This window comes from Zootoca vivipara, chromosome 2, assembly GCF_963506605.1.
Source record: "Zootoca vivipara chromosome 2, rZooViv1.1, whole genome shotgun sequence".
NCBI classification, from domain to species: Eukaryota; Metazoa; Chordata; class Lepidosauria; order Squamata; family Lacertidae; genus Zootoca; species Zootoca vivipara.
In genome coordinates, this window is record NC_083277.1 from 36,112,922 (window position 1) to 36,127,426 (window position 14,505).

The 14,505-nt window shown below is 43.3% G+C and overlaps 1 protein-coding gene across 2 annotated transcripts in view; it reads right to left on the reverse strand.

Annotated features, from left to right (window-relative positions):
* Window positions 1–14,505, reverse strand: part of RAD18 (RAD18 E3 ubiquitin protein ligase) — a 100,760-nt gene that overhangs the window by 33,694 nt on the left and 52,561 nt on the right. For both annotated transcript variants that reach the window (XM_035106574.2, XM_035106577.2), the window contains one exon: window positions 13,090–13,252. In XM_035106574.2, coding sequence (XP_034962465.2) covers window positions 13,090–13,252 — 163 coding nt within the window. The remainder of the gene's footprint in view (window positions 1–13,089; window positions 13,253–14,505) is intronic.

The following is a 14,505-nucleotide window of genomic DNA, read 5'->3' on the forward strand; positions in this document are numbered from 1 at the left end:
AAATTAATCGGAGTACAGCTGGAAATTTTCACATGGATTCTTTTAAAACCGAAATGGCAAATGTTAACAACCTGTATCCTGAAGTGAAGGCCTGAAACAGGAAGATAAGATAAATGAACCATGATTTTTGACAACGGGAGCAAGGATACAGTTTAGGAGGCAATTTATTAACTCCTAGGGTTTTGCTTTTTAAAAATGAAAGGCTGGTTCAAATAACCAGCTACTTTTAAAAACTAGCTTTTAAAAATATTTAATTATCTCTCCACTACATACTTCTAATCATGTATATATATGTTTTCTCTCTCACACAAACACCTCTCTCTAAAAAATATAAAAATCTGTGTCCTATATTGAAAATACAATTGACTATTTTGCCTTTTCAGCAGATACAGTAGATGTAATTTTGACCTCAACTACAGAAACTTAGATTAAATTTCACATTCATCACTTTAAAACAGATTCTTTAAGACACCCCAGCCCCATCTATGTGATAGCTATGAAAAAGATGCCATTTTTTTACACTACTAATAAAAGTTCTTTTCTGTCAGATACTTTCTATAGATCAAAGCATTATCTCTCCCATACATTTCATTTCCTAGAATTGCTTCAACTCTCAATAAATATCTTCAATATTTAAAAAATGCTAGGTGATTCAAAGTTAATCAAATACACGAAGAACACATAACTGTCTTTGGTATCTAATACTTCATGAAAGTTTTAACATTCTATAAAAAGAATCCTGGGATTTGAACAATTTTCAGATTCTCACATGTCAGAAAGTGATAGTACCCAATTTTCAATTAAGTTGGGAAGCCTGAGGAATCTATCATTACCAACTTTTTTGAAATCTTATTTCCAATTATGCTTCTCTTACAAAAAAAAAATTAATCAGCAAGCCTGGGTAGAGCATACTTGATATTTTTAAGCAGCAGATTTTTATGGCTGGCTGTAGCAACGTCTCTCAGCAAGATAAAGGAAGGATTTCAACATTGTGCTCTTCTGATTGTTCCATCAGGACAAGCACTTGAGCGAGTGCGCTAGGTTAATTGAACCAGGCCCCAATGGTGTTGACTGGCCATCAAAAGTCATATTGCAAACTTGTGATTTCTGTTTGCATTTACACTAACTTCTCATTTCTCAAATTATTCTTTAAATGAGATTTAAATCCTGTCATACCGTCCCCAAAGAAACCTCAGTGTTGCTTCCAACATACCAAGAAAAACACAAACCGAGAAATTATCCACAATAAACATTATCCTAAAAAATGCTACCAAACACAAGATATTAAAAACAGCCTATTCAGTTCTGCCAAAAGTGGCTGAAGTCACCCTCTCCCTTCGTGATCTCATTAAGTGGCCAGATTACCCTTCACTCCAGGGCACCATTCTCCTCAATTCTCCCTCACCCTCACCTTCAGTATTATTCTAATTAATAAGATAAATCAACTGTGGTTTAGCATTGTACCCAGATGTATTCAATGTGGCACTGGAGTGCTCACCAAAAAAGCACTTTCTCGAGAGCAGCCAACATTTATTTATATATTTTGAAGCATTTCCATACCACTTAATATTTTCAAAATCTCTAAGCAGTATACAATAGAAAAACAACCAGCATTATTAAAACCAAGATGCATCCTAAAACCAGGCATCCCCAAACTGCAGCCCTCCAGATGTTTTGGCCTACAGCTCCCATGATCCCTAGCTAACAGGACAAGGTCGAGGAAGATGGGAATTGTAGTCCAAAACATCTGGAGGGCCGAAGTTTGGAGATGCTTGCTAAAACCAATAAAACAGCAAGATAAAAACATAGCTAAAGATCCAAAAATCTCTGGGGGGGATTTTTAGTACTAGTCACTACTCCTCCCACCCCCCAAATTAAATAGACTCCACGCTGGTGTTTATGTGATTCTCAAATGTGTGTGTGTGGTTTTTTTTTTAAAAAAAACCATCTCAAAAATCCAGTTTTTGTCAAAGAACTGTGAGGTGAGCAGTCAAAAAGTTCAGTCTCTACTGCTCATGCTAAAATGTTTGCTATGAAACTGTCCACAGAGTTTAAGAATTTATGCAATTCAGTGTATTGGCAGATGTTTATGGGGAATCACAGTAATCCTGGTAAATGAAATGCATCCGAGAAGAGCTAATGAAGTTTATAACTGGGTTCTTAGCTTACTACATAATGCCTTAATTTGTCAGAGGGTGAGAAGCTTGTATGACTGCTTGAAACAGTAATTTCTTATGCAAACCTGTATCTGAAGAAGTGTGCATGCACACGAAAGCTTATACCCAGAACAAACTTAGTTGGTCTCTAAGGTGCTACTGGACTATTTTTTTATTTTTAATTTCCATTTCACCTGGTTGATATTTTCAACCAATTTTATTTGGTCCACAGCACCGTTCTTTGGTCAAAACAAAACTTAAATGAGGCACAAACTTTCAACACCAAATGACCCAATAGCAAGACTATTTTCTCTATGGGAAGCACTAATGGTGCAATGCTATGCCTCTGTGAACTCCATTATACGCATTAACAAGTAACGATTGCAAGCTTTTAAAACTGAGCCACTGAACACCCAATCCACAAATTATTATTAAGAATGAAAAGAGCAAAATGTTTTGCAAGACAGCCATTTGCCATCATGAGTTTTGCTGCTTTGATTTCTGGGAATTCTAGTTTTGCAAGACAACAATTTGCCATCATCATAGAGCTTTGCTGCTTTGCTTTCTGGGAATTCTACAAAATTCTGCAAGAAATTCTGCAAGTATGCAAGCTCCTCTTCGCCCAAAAAACCAGTGATAAATCTTCTGACAAGAATGACTCGACAAAAAATAAGGAGGCTTCTTATCAATGAGAATAGTGCTGTCAGCTTGGAGTTAGACACTTTCAATTAAATCCTTGGCCATCTGTCAGGCATTTAGCTGTGATTCCTGCAATGCAGGGGGTTAGACTAGATTACCCTTGGGATCCTGTCCAACTCTACAGTTCTGTGATTCCACTTCCGCCTCGGTTTTGTACTATATTATTGCCTTTTCAGGATTTTCAAGCCCATTAAGTCTATTTCTAAGGACTACTGGTTTTCCTATTATGCCAATTGGAGGTTTATGTGACCAAGACATTACACAAAAACATAACTGCACAATGAACACCCCTAGCAGCCCTCCTCGTACGCAGCACGTCATAACAGAAATTCCCAAGACCTTGTCTAGTCTCCACAACAAAACCTAAGAGTTTCTTTCTTATTCTTAAAAGCCTTAAAAGTACTGCTGTTTCAGGATTTAAATATAATATTTCAACTCTAAATATTCTCACCCAGCAGAGCTATAAACACCCCAAATGGCACTTTTTGTTTCGCCTGCTGCTGAGGGGGTCCTGTTGCTTGTCTGCCGAAAAAGGCAGCTGACACCACTCTCAAGTCCATCACTGCGCTTGGATTTTGGGTTAGATCCAAAGTGCATCTTCAGCCCTTGATCATAAAAGGTTTGTTTTACACTTGCAACTAGAGGCAAAACTAGTCCAAAGGTAGTGTTCTGCTTGCTCTAAAGCAGGGTTTCCCAAACTTGGGTCTCCAACTGTTTTGGGACTACAATTCCCATCAGGTCAGGGATGATGGGAATTGTAAGCCAAAAACAGCTGGGGACCCAGGTTTAGGAAACACTGCTTCAAACCTCGTGCTGCAGAAAAAGGGAGGGGGTGGGAACAAGAAGAGAAAACTTTAAGATGCACTAAATTATAATTTATTCAGTTAATCTTAGCTGGATAAATGACAAAATAGTATGCAAAAGTTGTGCAACCATTTCCATGTTCAGAAGCATGAGAATGGTGATAGAACTGACATATACAGTGGTACCTCAACTTACGAACGACTCGACAACCAAATTTTTCGACTTACGAGTGGGGCAAATGGCTGCACGCTTACGAATTTCTCGACATCCGGACGGAAACCGCAGCAGTTTTAGATAGGGTTTTTTTCGACTTACGGATTTTTAGGTGGGGTTGCTTCGACTTACAAATTTTTCTGTTTCCAATGCATTCCTATGGGAAATCGTGTTTCCAATGGCGCTTTTCGACTTACAAATTGTACCATATCTACTTCTGCAGTAACTCTTGTTAAGTATTTTTGAAAAGGCACTAGCGGCTACTTTGCTTCAGTTCATGATTATTTCAACCCAACATCTGAGGGTGTGTGTAGATTTTTTTTTTTAATGAATGGGTGGAATCCAACTGGTGCACTATCTCACGGAAGGGATTGCAATCCATCAGAGGCATCTGCTAAGAGACAAGAGGGAAGGCGGTTTTTTTGCTAAATTTGCCTTTCTCCTTGTTACCGTGTTTCTCATATTTTAAGACATGTCTTATATTAATTTTAACTCAAGAAAATAAGCCTATGGCTTATTTTCGGGGGTGCCTTATTTTTTGCCGAGCCCCGACTGAGCGGGAACCAGCAAAGGCAGCAGCCCGCTGGGCTGGGGTTTGCCTTCCTTGTGAGTCTGTTCTTTTACCTCTTGGCGTCGCTATCACTCACTCACGTCAGTCTCTCTTTCTCCTCCTCTCTCTCCTCCCACTTTGCGTCGGAGATCTAGGCTTCAGGGGCTTCTCCTCCAGCCGCGCTGCAGGCTATTGTTTCGCCCTGGTTCACCCCAGGGCTTTTAGGGGGTCGCTTAGCCTCGCGTTGCCCCTAGACCCCTTAGGCAGCAGCTTCGTGCACGGAGCTTTTCTCAGAGCTCCCGCAGAGTGCGTCCGATGCGAGCGCGAGGAAACCGGAAGTCGGCTCCCGCGCGCTTTGCCGAGCTCCAACGGAGCGGGAACCAGCGAAGGCAGCAGCCCGCTGCCGGCTTGGAGCTCGGCAAAGCGCGCGCTGCTGCCTTTGCCGGCTCGAGCTCCAAGCCGGCGGCGGGCTGTGCTTTTGCTGGTTCCCGCTAAGTCGGGGCTCAGCAAAGCGTGTGCTGCTGCCTTTGCTGAACCCCGACAGAGCAGGACTGAGCGGGCACTCCCCTGCCCTCCAGCCCGAAGCCCGGTAAGTCTGGGGACCCCTGTTTTAAATGATTAATCCACCCTTCCTTCTCAAAATACCATTTTCAACCACTTTATCATTGCCCCAATCAGTTTTGAAATTAAGATAGTATTTATCTGCAGAACATCTCCATGGTCATGGAAACCAGAAAGGGTTCCAAACTGAAATCACCATGACATATAGATTATAAAAGATTGCAAACTGATTGCACAATTAGGTTAGAAGTAAAGCAGCAACCACACTAATAACAAACAGAACTTTTTAGGGGGGGGGGAGTCTGGGCAGGTTGTGTTTGAAACAGTTTACTTTTAGGGGGGAAACTTACAAAGCCAAGTGTCTATTGCCATTTTCTGCTGTTCAATAACACCAAATAAAGTATGAATCTATTTTGAATCTGAGAAAGAAATACTGAAACCCAATCTTTTCAGAGCCAAAAGACTGCCACTAAGCATTTAATACTGAACAAAAACTCAGGATCAAACAAAACTACTGAGTATAGCAGGCTGTGAAAATAAAGGTTTATAATCAGCATCCAACATAAAAAGCACACCAAGTTGTAAACTTCCAGTATGTTGTGAGAAATTAAAGGCTTATGTGAGGCCCAAAGGTTTCTTTATTTGCACCCTACCTTTCTTCAGTCGTGGAACACATGAGAACCAGTGTGCTATAGAGGTTAGAGTACTAGACTAAGTCCAGGGTTCAAATCCTCACTCACTTGGCCAGTCAGGTAGCCGTGTTGGTCTGGAAGCAAATGTTTATCGTTTAGTTTGTTAGTTTGTTTTCTGTATTGGTTTTAAATTCGATTTTAAGGGGAGGGGTTAATTTTAGTTTGTAATTTTCTGTCTTTGTTTGTATTGTTTTATTGTATTAGTCTGTTTTCTGTATTGGTTTTAAATTTGATTTTAAGGGGAGGGGTCAATTTTAGTTTGTAATTTTCGGTCTTTGTGTTGTTTTACTGTATTTTTTGATTTACATAGGTTTTAGGGAGGGCTTTTTAGTTGGGTGTGGGAATCTGTTAAATTTTAGTGTATTTGTAATTTTTATTGTTTTTGGTTTTATTGTGTTTTTTGTGTTTTTCTTTTGTTCTGTTCTTGCTGTTTTTTACAGAGGTTTTATTTTGCTTTTAAGGGGAGGGGTCAGGGCTGCCCGGGAGGGGGTCCCAGCAAGCAAAATGGCTGGGGCAGATTCCACAGGGGGTGATGCACTGGGACAACCGATCTCAGTGGTCACGGGTAGGGGGAGGAGTTACGCTAAGACCAGACCATGTCATTACCGAGGAGGCAGACTTAGTCGTTGTCTGAGGACTATCCCTGCCTCCGGGTCTGGTCCTGACCGGACGGATATTGGAATCAGCAAGGGATACCCACATGACCTGAAGGTGCTGCTGTGCAATGCCAGGTCGATGATGAATAAGACCACTGCCATTCACGACCTGATTGTGGATGGAGGATTTGACCTGGCATGTGTGACAGAGACCTGGTTGGATGAAGCCGATGGGCCCGTTCTTGGCGCTGCTTGCCCACCAGGTTTCTCTTATGCACAGCAACCCAGGCCATCTGGGCGGGGAGGGGGGGTTGCAGTGATTTTTAGGAAGTCATTAGTTTGCACCAGGCGTCCTATTGGTAAGACTGAGTTTTCTGAGTGCATGTTCTGGAAGTTGGGCAATAGGGGCAGTACAGGATTCCTTTTGGTGTACCGACCTCCCCGCTGCACCAAGGATTCCCTGCCCGAGCTGCTTCAGGTCGTGTCGGATGTGCTCCTGGAGACACCTAGCTTGGTTGTCTTAGGGGATTTTAACATCCATGCCGATACGACCTTACAAGGTGCCGCTCGGGACTTCGTGGAAAGCATGGCCACCATGGGGCTGTCCCTGAATAAGTCTGGCCCAACTCATAGCCGCGGACATGCCTTGGACTTGGTGTTTACCTCTATGGATGTTGGTGATCTGACATTAAGTAAAAGCGAAACAAAAGAAGTGCCATGGTCAGATCACTTTCTGGTGCAACTGGACTTCTCCACAACCCTTCCCCTCTGCAGGGAGGTGGGACCGATTCGGATGGTCCGCCCCCACTACTTAATGGATCCAATTGGCTTCCAGAGAGTGGTAGGGGATGTTTTATCCCATGTCGATGGCCTTTCAGCTGATTCCCTGGTGGCCCGCTGGAATGCGGAGTTAACCAGCGCTATTGACTGTCTGGCTCCGAAGCGCCCTCTCAGATTGCATGGAGCCCGGACAGCCCCGTGGTTTTCCCCGGCGCTGAGGGCGATGAAACAGTCATTGAGACGGCTAGAGCGCCGGTGGCGGAAAACTCATTTTGAATCAGACCGGACACGGGCTAGAGCTCAACTTCGAGCCTACCAAGTGGCAATGGCGGCAGCGAAGAGGACCTTCTTCACCGTCTCCATCGCATCTGCAGAAAACAGCAGCAGGAGACTTTTCCAGGTGGTTCGCAATTTAGCGGAACCACCTGCTCCATCCGGGCCCAGTACGGGCCACATGATCTCCTGCAATGATTTTGCAAAGTTTTTTGCAGATAAAGTCGCTCAGATTCGGGAAGAGGTAGACTCCACCGTGGGAGCAGGGCCGGGGCAGGGGAGTGCTAGAGTCCTGTCTAGTCAAGTTTTGTGGGATCAATTTCAATCTGTTACCTCCGAGGATGTGGACAGGCTGCTTCGACGAGTGAAACCAACCACCTGTCTCCTTGATCCTTGCCCATCCTGGCTTATAAAAGCTAGCCGGGAAGGGCTGGGCGATGGGCTTCGCGGGTTGGTAAATGCTTCTCTCCGTGAGGGAGCCTTCCCAGACCCGCTGAAAGAGGCGGTTATTAAACCGCTTCTTAAAAAACCATCTTTAGATCCGGCCAATATGGCCAACTATCGCCCAGTCTCAAATCTTCCATTCTTGGGCAAGGTGATTGAGCGAGTGGTTGCTGAACAACTTCAGGCACGCCTGGAAGAAGCGGACCATTTGGATCCCTTCCAGTCAGGATTCAGGCCTCATCATGGGACTGAAACTGCCTTGGTCGCACTGGTCGATGATCTCCGGCGGGCTAGGGACAAAGGTAAGAGCTGTTTCCTTGTTCTGCTGGATCTCTCAGCGGCTTTTGACACCATCGACCATAACATCCTTCTGGACCGTCTAGAGGGCTTGGGAGCTGGGGGCACTGTCATGCAGTGGTTCCGCTCCTTCCTCCTGGGCCGTGTTCAGAAAGTGGTGGTGGGGGATGAGTGTTCAGACCCCTGGGCTCTCACTTGTGGGGTGCCTCAGGGTTCTGTCCTCTCCCCCATGCTTTTTAACATCTATATGCAGCCGCTGGGAGAGATCATCAGGGGGTTTGGGCTGGGTGTCCATCAGTATGCTGATGATACCCAGCTCTACCTCTCTTTTAAATCAGAACCAGTGAAGGCGGCGAAGGTCCTGTGTGAGTGCTTGGAGGCGGTTGGAGGATGGATGGCGGCTAACAGATTGAGATTGAATCCTGACAAGACAGAAGTACTGTTTGTGGGGGACAGGAGGCGGGCGGGTGTGGAGGACTCCCTGGTCCTGAATGGGGTAACTGTGCCCCTGAAAGACCAGGTGCGCAGCCTGGGAGTCATCTTAGACTCACAGCTGTCCATGGAGGCACAGGTCAACTCCGTGTCCAGGGCAGCTGTTTATCAGCTCCATCTGGTACGCAGGCTGAGTCCCTACCTGCCCACTGACTGTCTCTCCAGAGTGGTGCATGCTCTAGTTATCTCTCGCTTGGACTACTGCAATGCGCTCTACGTGGGGCTACCTTTGAAGGTGACCCGGAAACTACAACTAATCCAGAATGCGGCAGCTAGACTGGTGACTGGGAGCGGCCGCCGAGACCACATAACACCGGTCCTGAAAGACCTACATTGGCTCCCAGTACGTTTCCGAGCACAATTCAAAGTGTTGGTGTTGACCTTTAAAGCCCTAAACGGCCTCGGTCCGGTATACCTGAAGGAGCGTCTCCACCTCCATCGTTCTGCCCGGACACTGAGGTCCAGCTCCGAGGGCCTTCTGGCGGTTCCCTCACTACGAGAAGCCAAGTTACAGGGAACCAGGCAGAGGGCCTTCTCGGTAGTGGCACCCACCCTGTGGAATGCCCTCCCACTAGAGGTCAAAGAGAACAACAATTACCAGACCTTTAGAAGGCATCTCAAGGCAGCCCTGTTTAGGGAAGCTTTTAATGTTTAATGGATTTCTGTATTTTAATGTTTGATGGATTTCTGTATTTTAGAATTTCTGTTTTGTTGGAAGCCGCCCAGAGTGGCTGGGGGAACCCGGCCAGATGGGCGGGGTATAAATAATAAATTATTATTATTATTATTATTATTATTATTATTATTTTATTTTGTTTTGGCCAGTCAGTCACTCTCAGGCTGACCTAACCTCACAGGGTTGTTGTGAGGATAAAATGGGGAGAACTATGTACACCACCTAGAGGTAAAGGTGGGATTTAAATGTAATAAACAAACAAACAAACAAGTAAGAAGCCTTATATGGAGTTCCCAGGCAGACTTGGATCCAGGCACTCATCAGAGCTAAACCTTTTCAGCTTTAGTAAAGTGTCTGAATCATGTTCCCTTATCTCCAAATAATGCATCTGGCCTGCTTTCTCGATTCAGACTCCACTGGGGCTGGGTGATTCTGCAATTTTATCATTCACAGACTCCTGATGCAGCCACAGCAGAACTAACCACCTTCAGAGGCTGCACATTTTACATTTGCGTGGTTCACTGCCGTAGGTTTGCCTCTTTCTAAACCAGGTAACCTTCTTTGCTAGCTGCTCACTTGTTTACTTTTCAAAACCGCAGCCTTCTTTATGTTGTGCAATACTGCGCTTTTATTTCCAGCTTTACAACGTCATTATTTTTTAGATGTGGCAACCAGAACGGAAGACAGTATTCCAAGCACAGTCAAACCGTATTTGTACAGCAGCATTAGTATATTTGCAATTTCATTTTCAGTCCCTTTCTTAATGATACCTAACATGGAATATGCCTCTTTTCACAGCTGCTACACCCTGGGTCAACATCTTCATCAAGCTATCCACCTTGATTCCATTATCTCTTTCCTGGTCAATCACCTTCAATTCAGTGTAAAAACCATGTGGGAAAACTTTTGGCCTTCCAGATGTTGCCGAACTACACCTCTCATAATCTCTTGGCATTGCCCACTCTTGCTGAGACTGATTGGAGTTGTAATTCAGCAATTTATGAACAAGAATCACATGACCCAATTCGAACCAAGAGAAGAGTCCAATTTCTACATCCCTTTATTGGGAAAACGGTAATATTCTCTACCTTCCTTTCTTAAACCAGTTACTGATCCATAAGTATAATTGTTTAATTGACATTGAAATGGAGAATGCCTATGTGTATTGCTGAAAGGGTTTAACTGGAAGATTCCATTGAATCTAAAGAGAAGCAAGAAGAGCTCTCCGAGCTCCTTGACAGGTTGTTTATTAACTGTTATTGTTATCTGGTAGCTCTGAGGAGGTGTTTAACTTTAGATCACATGGGAGGCTACTGAATTGCAAATTCATCATCTTGGAAGGGTGGTGGCTGGAGACTTTGTTGCTAGATTCCATGGAAGTAGGATGTAAATAATGAAGCAGTTCAGGAACACACAGGCTCAGACTATAATGGGGGCGAGAATCATAGAATCTTAGAGATGGAAGGGACCCCAAGGGTCATATAGTCCAACCCCCTGTAATGCAGGAATCTCAGAGAGACAGAATTTTGGTCTAGATTCTGACGCGGAGCCTATGCTGCCCTAAGCCTATGTTATGGAACTGTTTGGATATATCATTTACTTTTTTCTGTTTTGAATAAAGTTCTACAAGTAAAGTTTTGAATAATATCTAACAGGGCAATGTTTCATTCCAAAAAAGAGTCAAGTTTTTATTCATACATTCTCTTCAATATTAATACCTGCAATAAAGAATTCCCGTCCTCTTACCCCATGACTGTTAAGTTGATTTGGAAGTTTACTTTGAAAGTCCAAATACACAATGTCAGCTCCTAGCCACATGCTTGCTGACTCTCTGAAAAGACTCTAAAAAGTTGGTCAGACAATATTAACCCTTGCAGAAGCCATGTTGGTCCTCAGCAAGACGTGTTCTTCTAATGTGGCAATTCTGTCTTTAATAATGCTTCTCAACCATTTCCCCAAAACAATGTTGAGCTAATCAGCCTGCAATTTCATGGATCGCTTTTTAAAAGTTGGTGCTACACTGGCCACTTTCCAGTCTTCAAGTATGGAGGCTGATCTTACAAACAAATTACATCTGTTTTTGTTTTGTTTTTTTTAAAAAAGTCAACAGCTTCACATCCTTGTTCTTTAAAAACTCTTGGAAGGGTACCATCTTGACTTGGTGATTTGTTGTTTTTTAATTCATCAACCCCTGACATATCCAGTTAAAAGGATCAGGTAGCAGATGATATGAAAGAGACCCTGCAAATCTACTGCCAGTTGGAGTAGACAATACTGGCTTTGTACAAGGGATTCCTATGTGCCTTTCTTCCTAAAATAAACTGCCACCGCAAGAATGGCTCTGAATTCATTTGTTTCTGCTAGTCGATGGCTCATAAAATTTGACTTTTCAGACAAAGACATAAGAGGCACAACTTTCCTCAAAGTCATAGCCAAAATGGATTTTAAAAAAACTATACTAACAATGGTCAGTTATTTGACAGCAGTACATAGGGACAAACATTCTGCTAGCCAGAGATATGGTAGCAATGAGAAACATCTGTTCCTTAAGCATGTTGCAAATTTAAATTTTCAAAAGCTGTTTTCTCAGAATGCCATGGTCACTGCCAAATTTCCCCCACAAAATTCTTTCACATACTTTACATTCTCATGTGCATTTCTGTTTAATTATTCTCTTTTGTATTGAAAACGAATATGAAAGTCAAGTAAAGGTCACCCATGAAGCATGACGAATCATGTGCACATGAGGGCCCCAAGGTAAAGACACCAACCCATAGCTGAACAATATGAAATCATGCCAAAGGTGCAAAGAAATTGCAAAAGACCTTAATTAAGGCACAAGCCTTATTAAGATGGGTCTTTATTCTTATTATTCTTATTTTAACTTCAGAGTTTCTTTGCATGTTTTAACTACAAATTTTCAAAGGAATGGTCATAGCTCAGTAGTAGATTACATGTTCTGCAAAGAGAAGGTCCTTAGCCTTACAAGGCAGGGCTCAGAGAAAACTTCCCTTGTAGCCTTGGAGAGCTACTGCTACTCAATGTAAAACAGGGGGGGGGGGAGAACCTGATGCCCTCCAGATGTCGTTGGACTAAATTCCCATCAATCTCAGCCAGTATGACCAATGGCCAGGGATAATCATAGAATCATAGAATCACAGAGTTGGAAGAGACCACAAGGGTCATCCAGTCCAACCCCCTGCCAAGCAGGAAACACCATCAAAGCATTCTTGACATATGCCTGTCAAGCCTCTGCTTAAAGACCTCCAAAGAAGGAGACTCCACCACACTCCTTGGTAGCAAATTCCACTGCCGATTCCACTGCAAATTCAGTTTAATAAGCACGTTTCCCCGCCTCTCAAGTAAATAATACTGAGCTTGGAAGATTGGTTGTCTGACTGAAACTGCCTGCAAGTTGGAGCACAGCACATTCATGGAAGAGATAATGGAATAATGCACTTAAGTCCACTTGCGGGTGGAAAGAAAACATTGGCTGAGATACAAAGTATTCACAATGAATTCTGAGAGCAGATGGCATTTTAGGCTTATGTTTCTCCAAGAGCACCCCCCACCCCAATTCCACAGCATCTAAACATAGTTAGAGTGTGGTGTTGATAATGCCAAGGTTGCAGGTCCGATCCTCGTAAAGGAAAGCTGCATATTCCTGTACTGCAGGGGGTTTGACTACCAAAGCAGTCTGCAGTATGCCATTAAACTCTGCTGTTCTCTGCCCTGTAATTACCTATATACTGTAAATGAAGTCCTCTCACCTTCAACATTCACCTTACACTTATGGTCCCATGCCCTGTGATGAGAAAAGGCAATACAAACCAAAAGGTTTTTCATGCAGACAAACCTGCTTGAAGATTCAGAGAACTGATGGAAGGTAGTAGGAGACAATCCTCTGACTTCAGAGTAATCAGGAGGTTGGCTTCCTCCACAATCGAGAGCGTCTGTTTTGAAAGAGAGATCTGTATGGGGGACCAAGTCTGTTTGTTCTTCGACACTCAGTTTTTCTCCTAGAAAGAAAGAAAAAAAGCACAACCCAAAAGAAAGTAAATTGACTCAGCGACTGTTCAATTGATTCCCCCCCCCAAACAATGTATCTGCAGTCTTCTGTGTAATAACTAGAACATGCAGAGATGAAAACACTGGGCTTTTGTGACTTGCACATTGCACAGCCCTTTTAAAAATCCATACTTTATAATAAACATTTTATGGTGAGACTTCAACAACTGTTTTAGCGGTGTCTCCATACATATCTGTCTCCACAGAGGCTCAGTGTTAAAGTGAAAGGAGAAATTACAAGAAATGGATTTCTCTCCCTGCTGCAAAACAACAACTACCGCACAGCCAATGAGAGTGAGTGGTATGCATGTGTGGTATGAGTGAGCTGTGTTGTTGTTGTTTTCCCAATCACAAGATGAAACCAGGATAGAGAAAACTAGAAAAAAGAAGCACTCTCAGTGATGGCTCTGAATTATTCTCCTCATAATCACTGAACACAGAAGTCATGTGGTGTTAAAGCTTTGTAACTCAAATATTATCTGGGTGCTCTTCAGCAAAGCTTTAGAATTACCACTGTTAGCCCTCTGCATAGCGCAATTAATGTCCAATGGCTTGGCTCCCAAAGTGCAGTTGCATGAGGGGAAGGTAATTTTGCTCATGCAAGGAAGAACCCACAGTTTTCACCAATTTCTCCGACCTGCTTCAGTTCCTAACCCCATCCTTCAGGAGCAGCTTTTCAAGAAGGCTGGGGTGAGTGGGGGCTGCAGTGAAAGGGGAAAGGCAATAAAGCTGCAAGTGGAAGTTAGGATCCAAGCCAACATATCAGCACACAATATTTACAGTACATTAAAAAAACAAAAAACCTGCTGCTCAAATGCTTATGACCTCCACTTAACGAATGGAGAACCAGGAATGATACACCTTGACAGAACATGCCAAGAAAGCTCATTGCTGAGCTGTAACAAACCATGGTAATCAGAGGTCTAAAGCCATTCAATAGACCTTATTGGCTTAGGTATAATTCTTCATTGTGGATGGATACAATTAGGTATTCTATCACCTATTGCTATTAAATGGAAAATAGTGTTCTCCATATGTTGTTGAATGACACTTCCCATTGTCCTTGACCATGCCATGCTGGCTGGGGCTGATGTACGACAACTCCCGTCAGGACTACAACAACATATGGAGGGAACTATGCTGATCCTTGATCTCATGGTACACCCTTTCCATAGCATTGCAATGGAAGAATAGTGCACGCTTG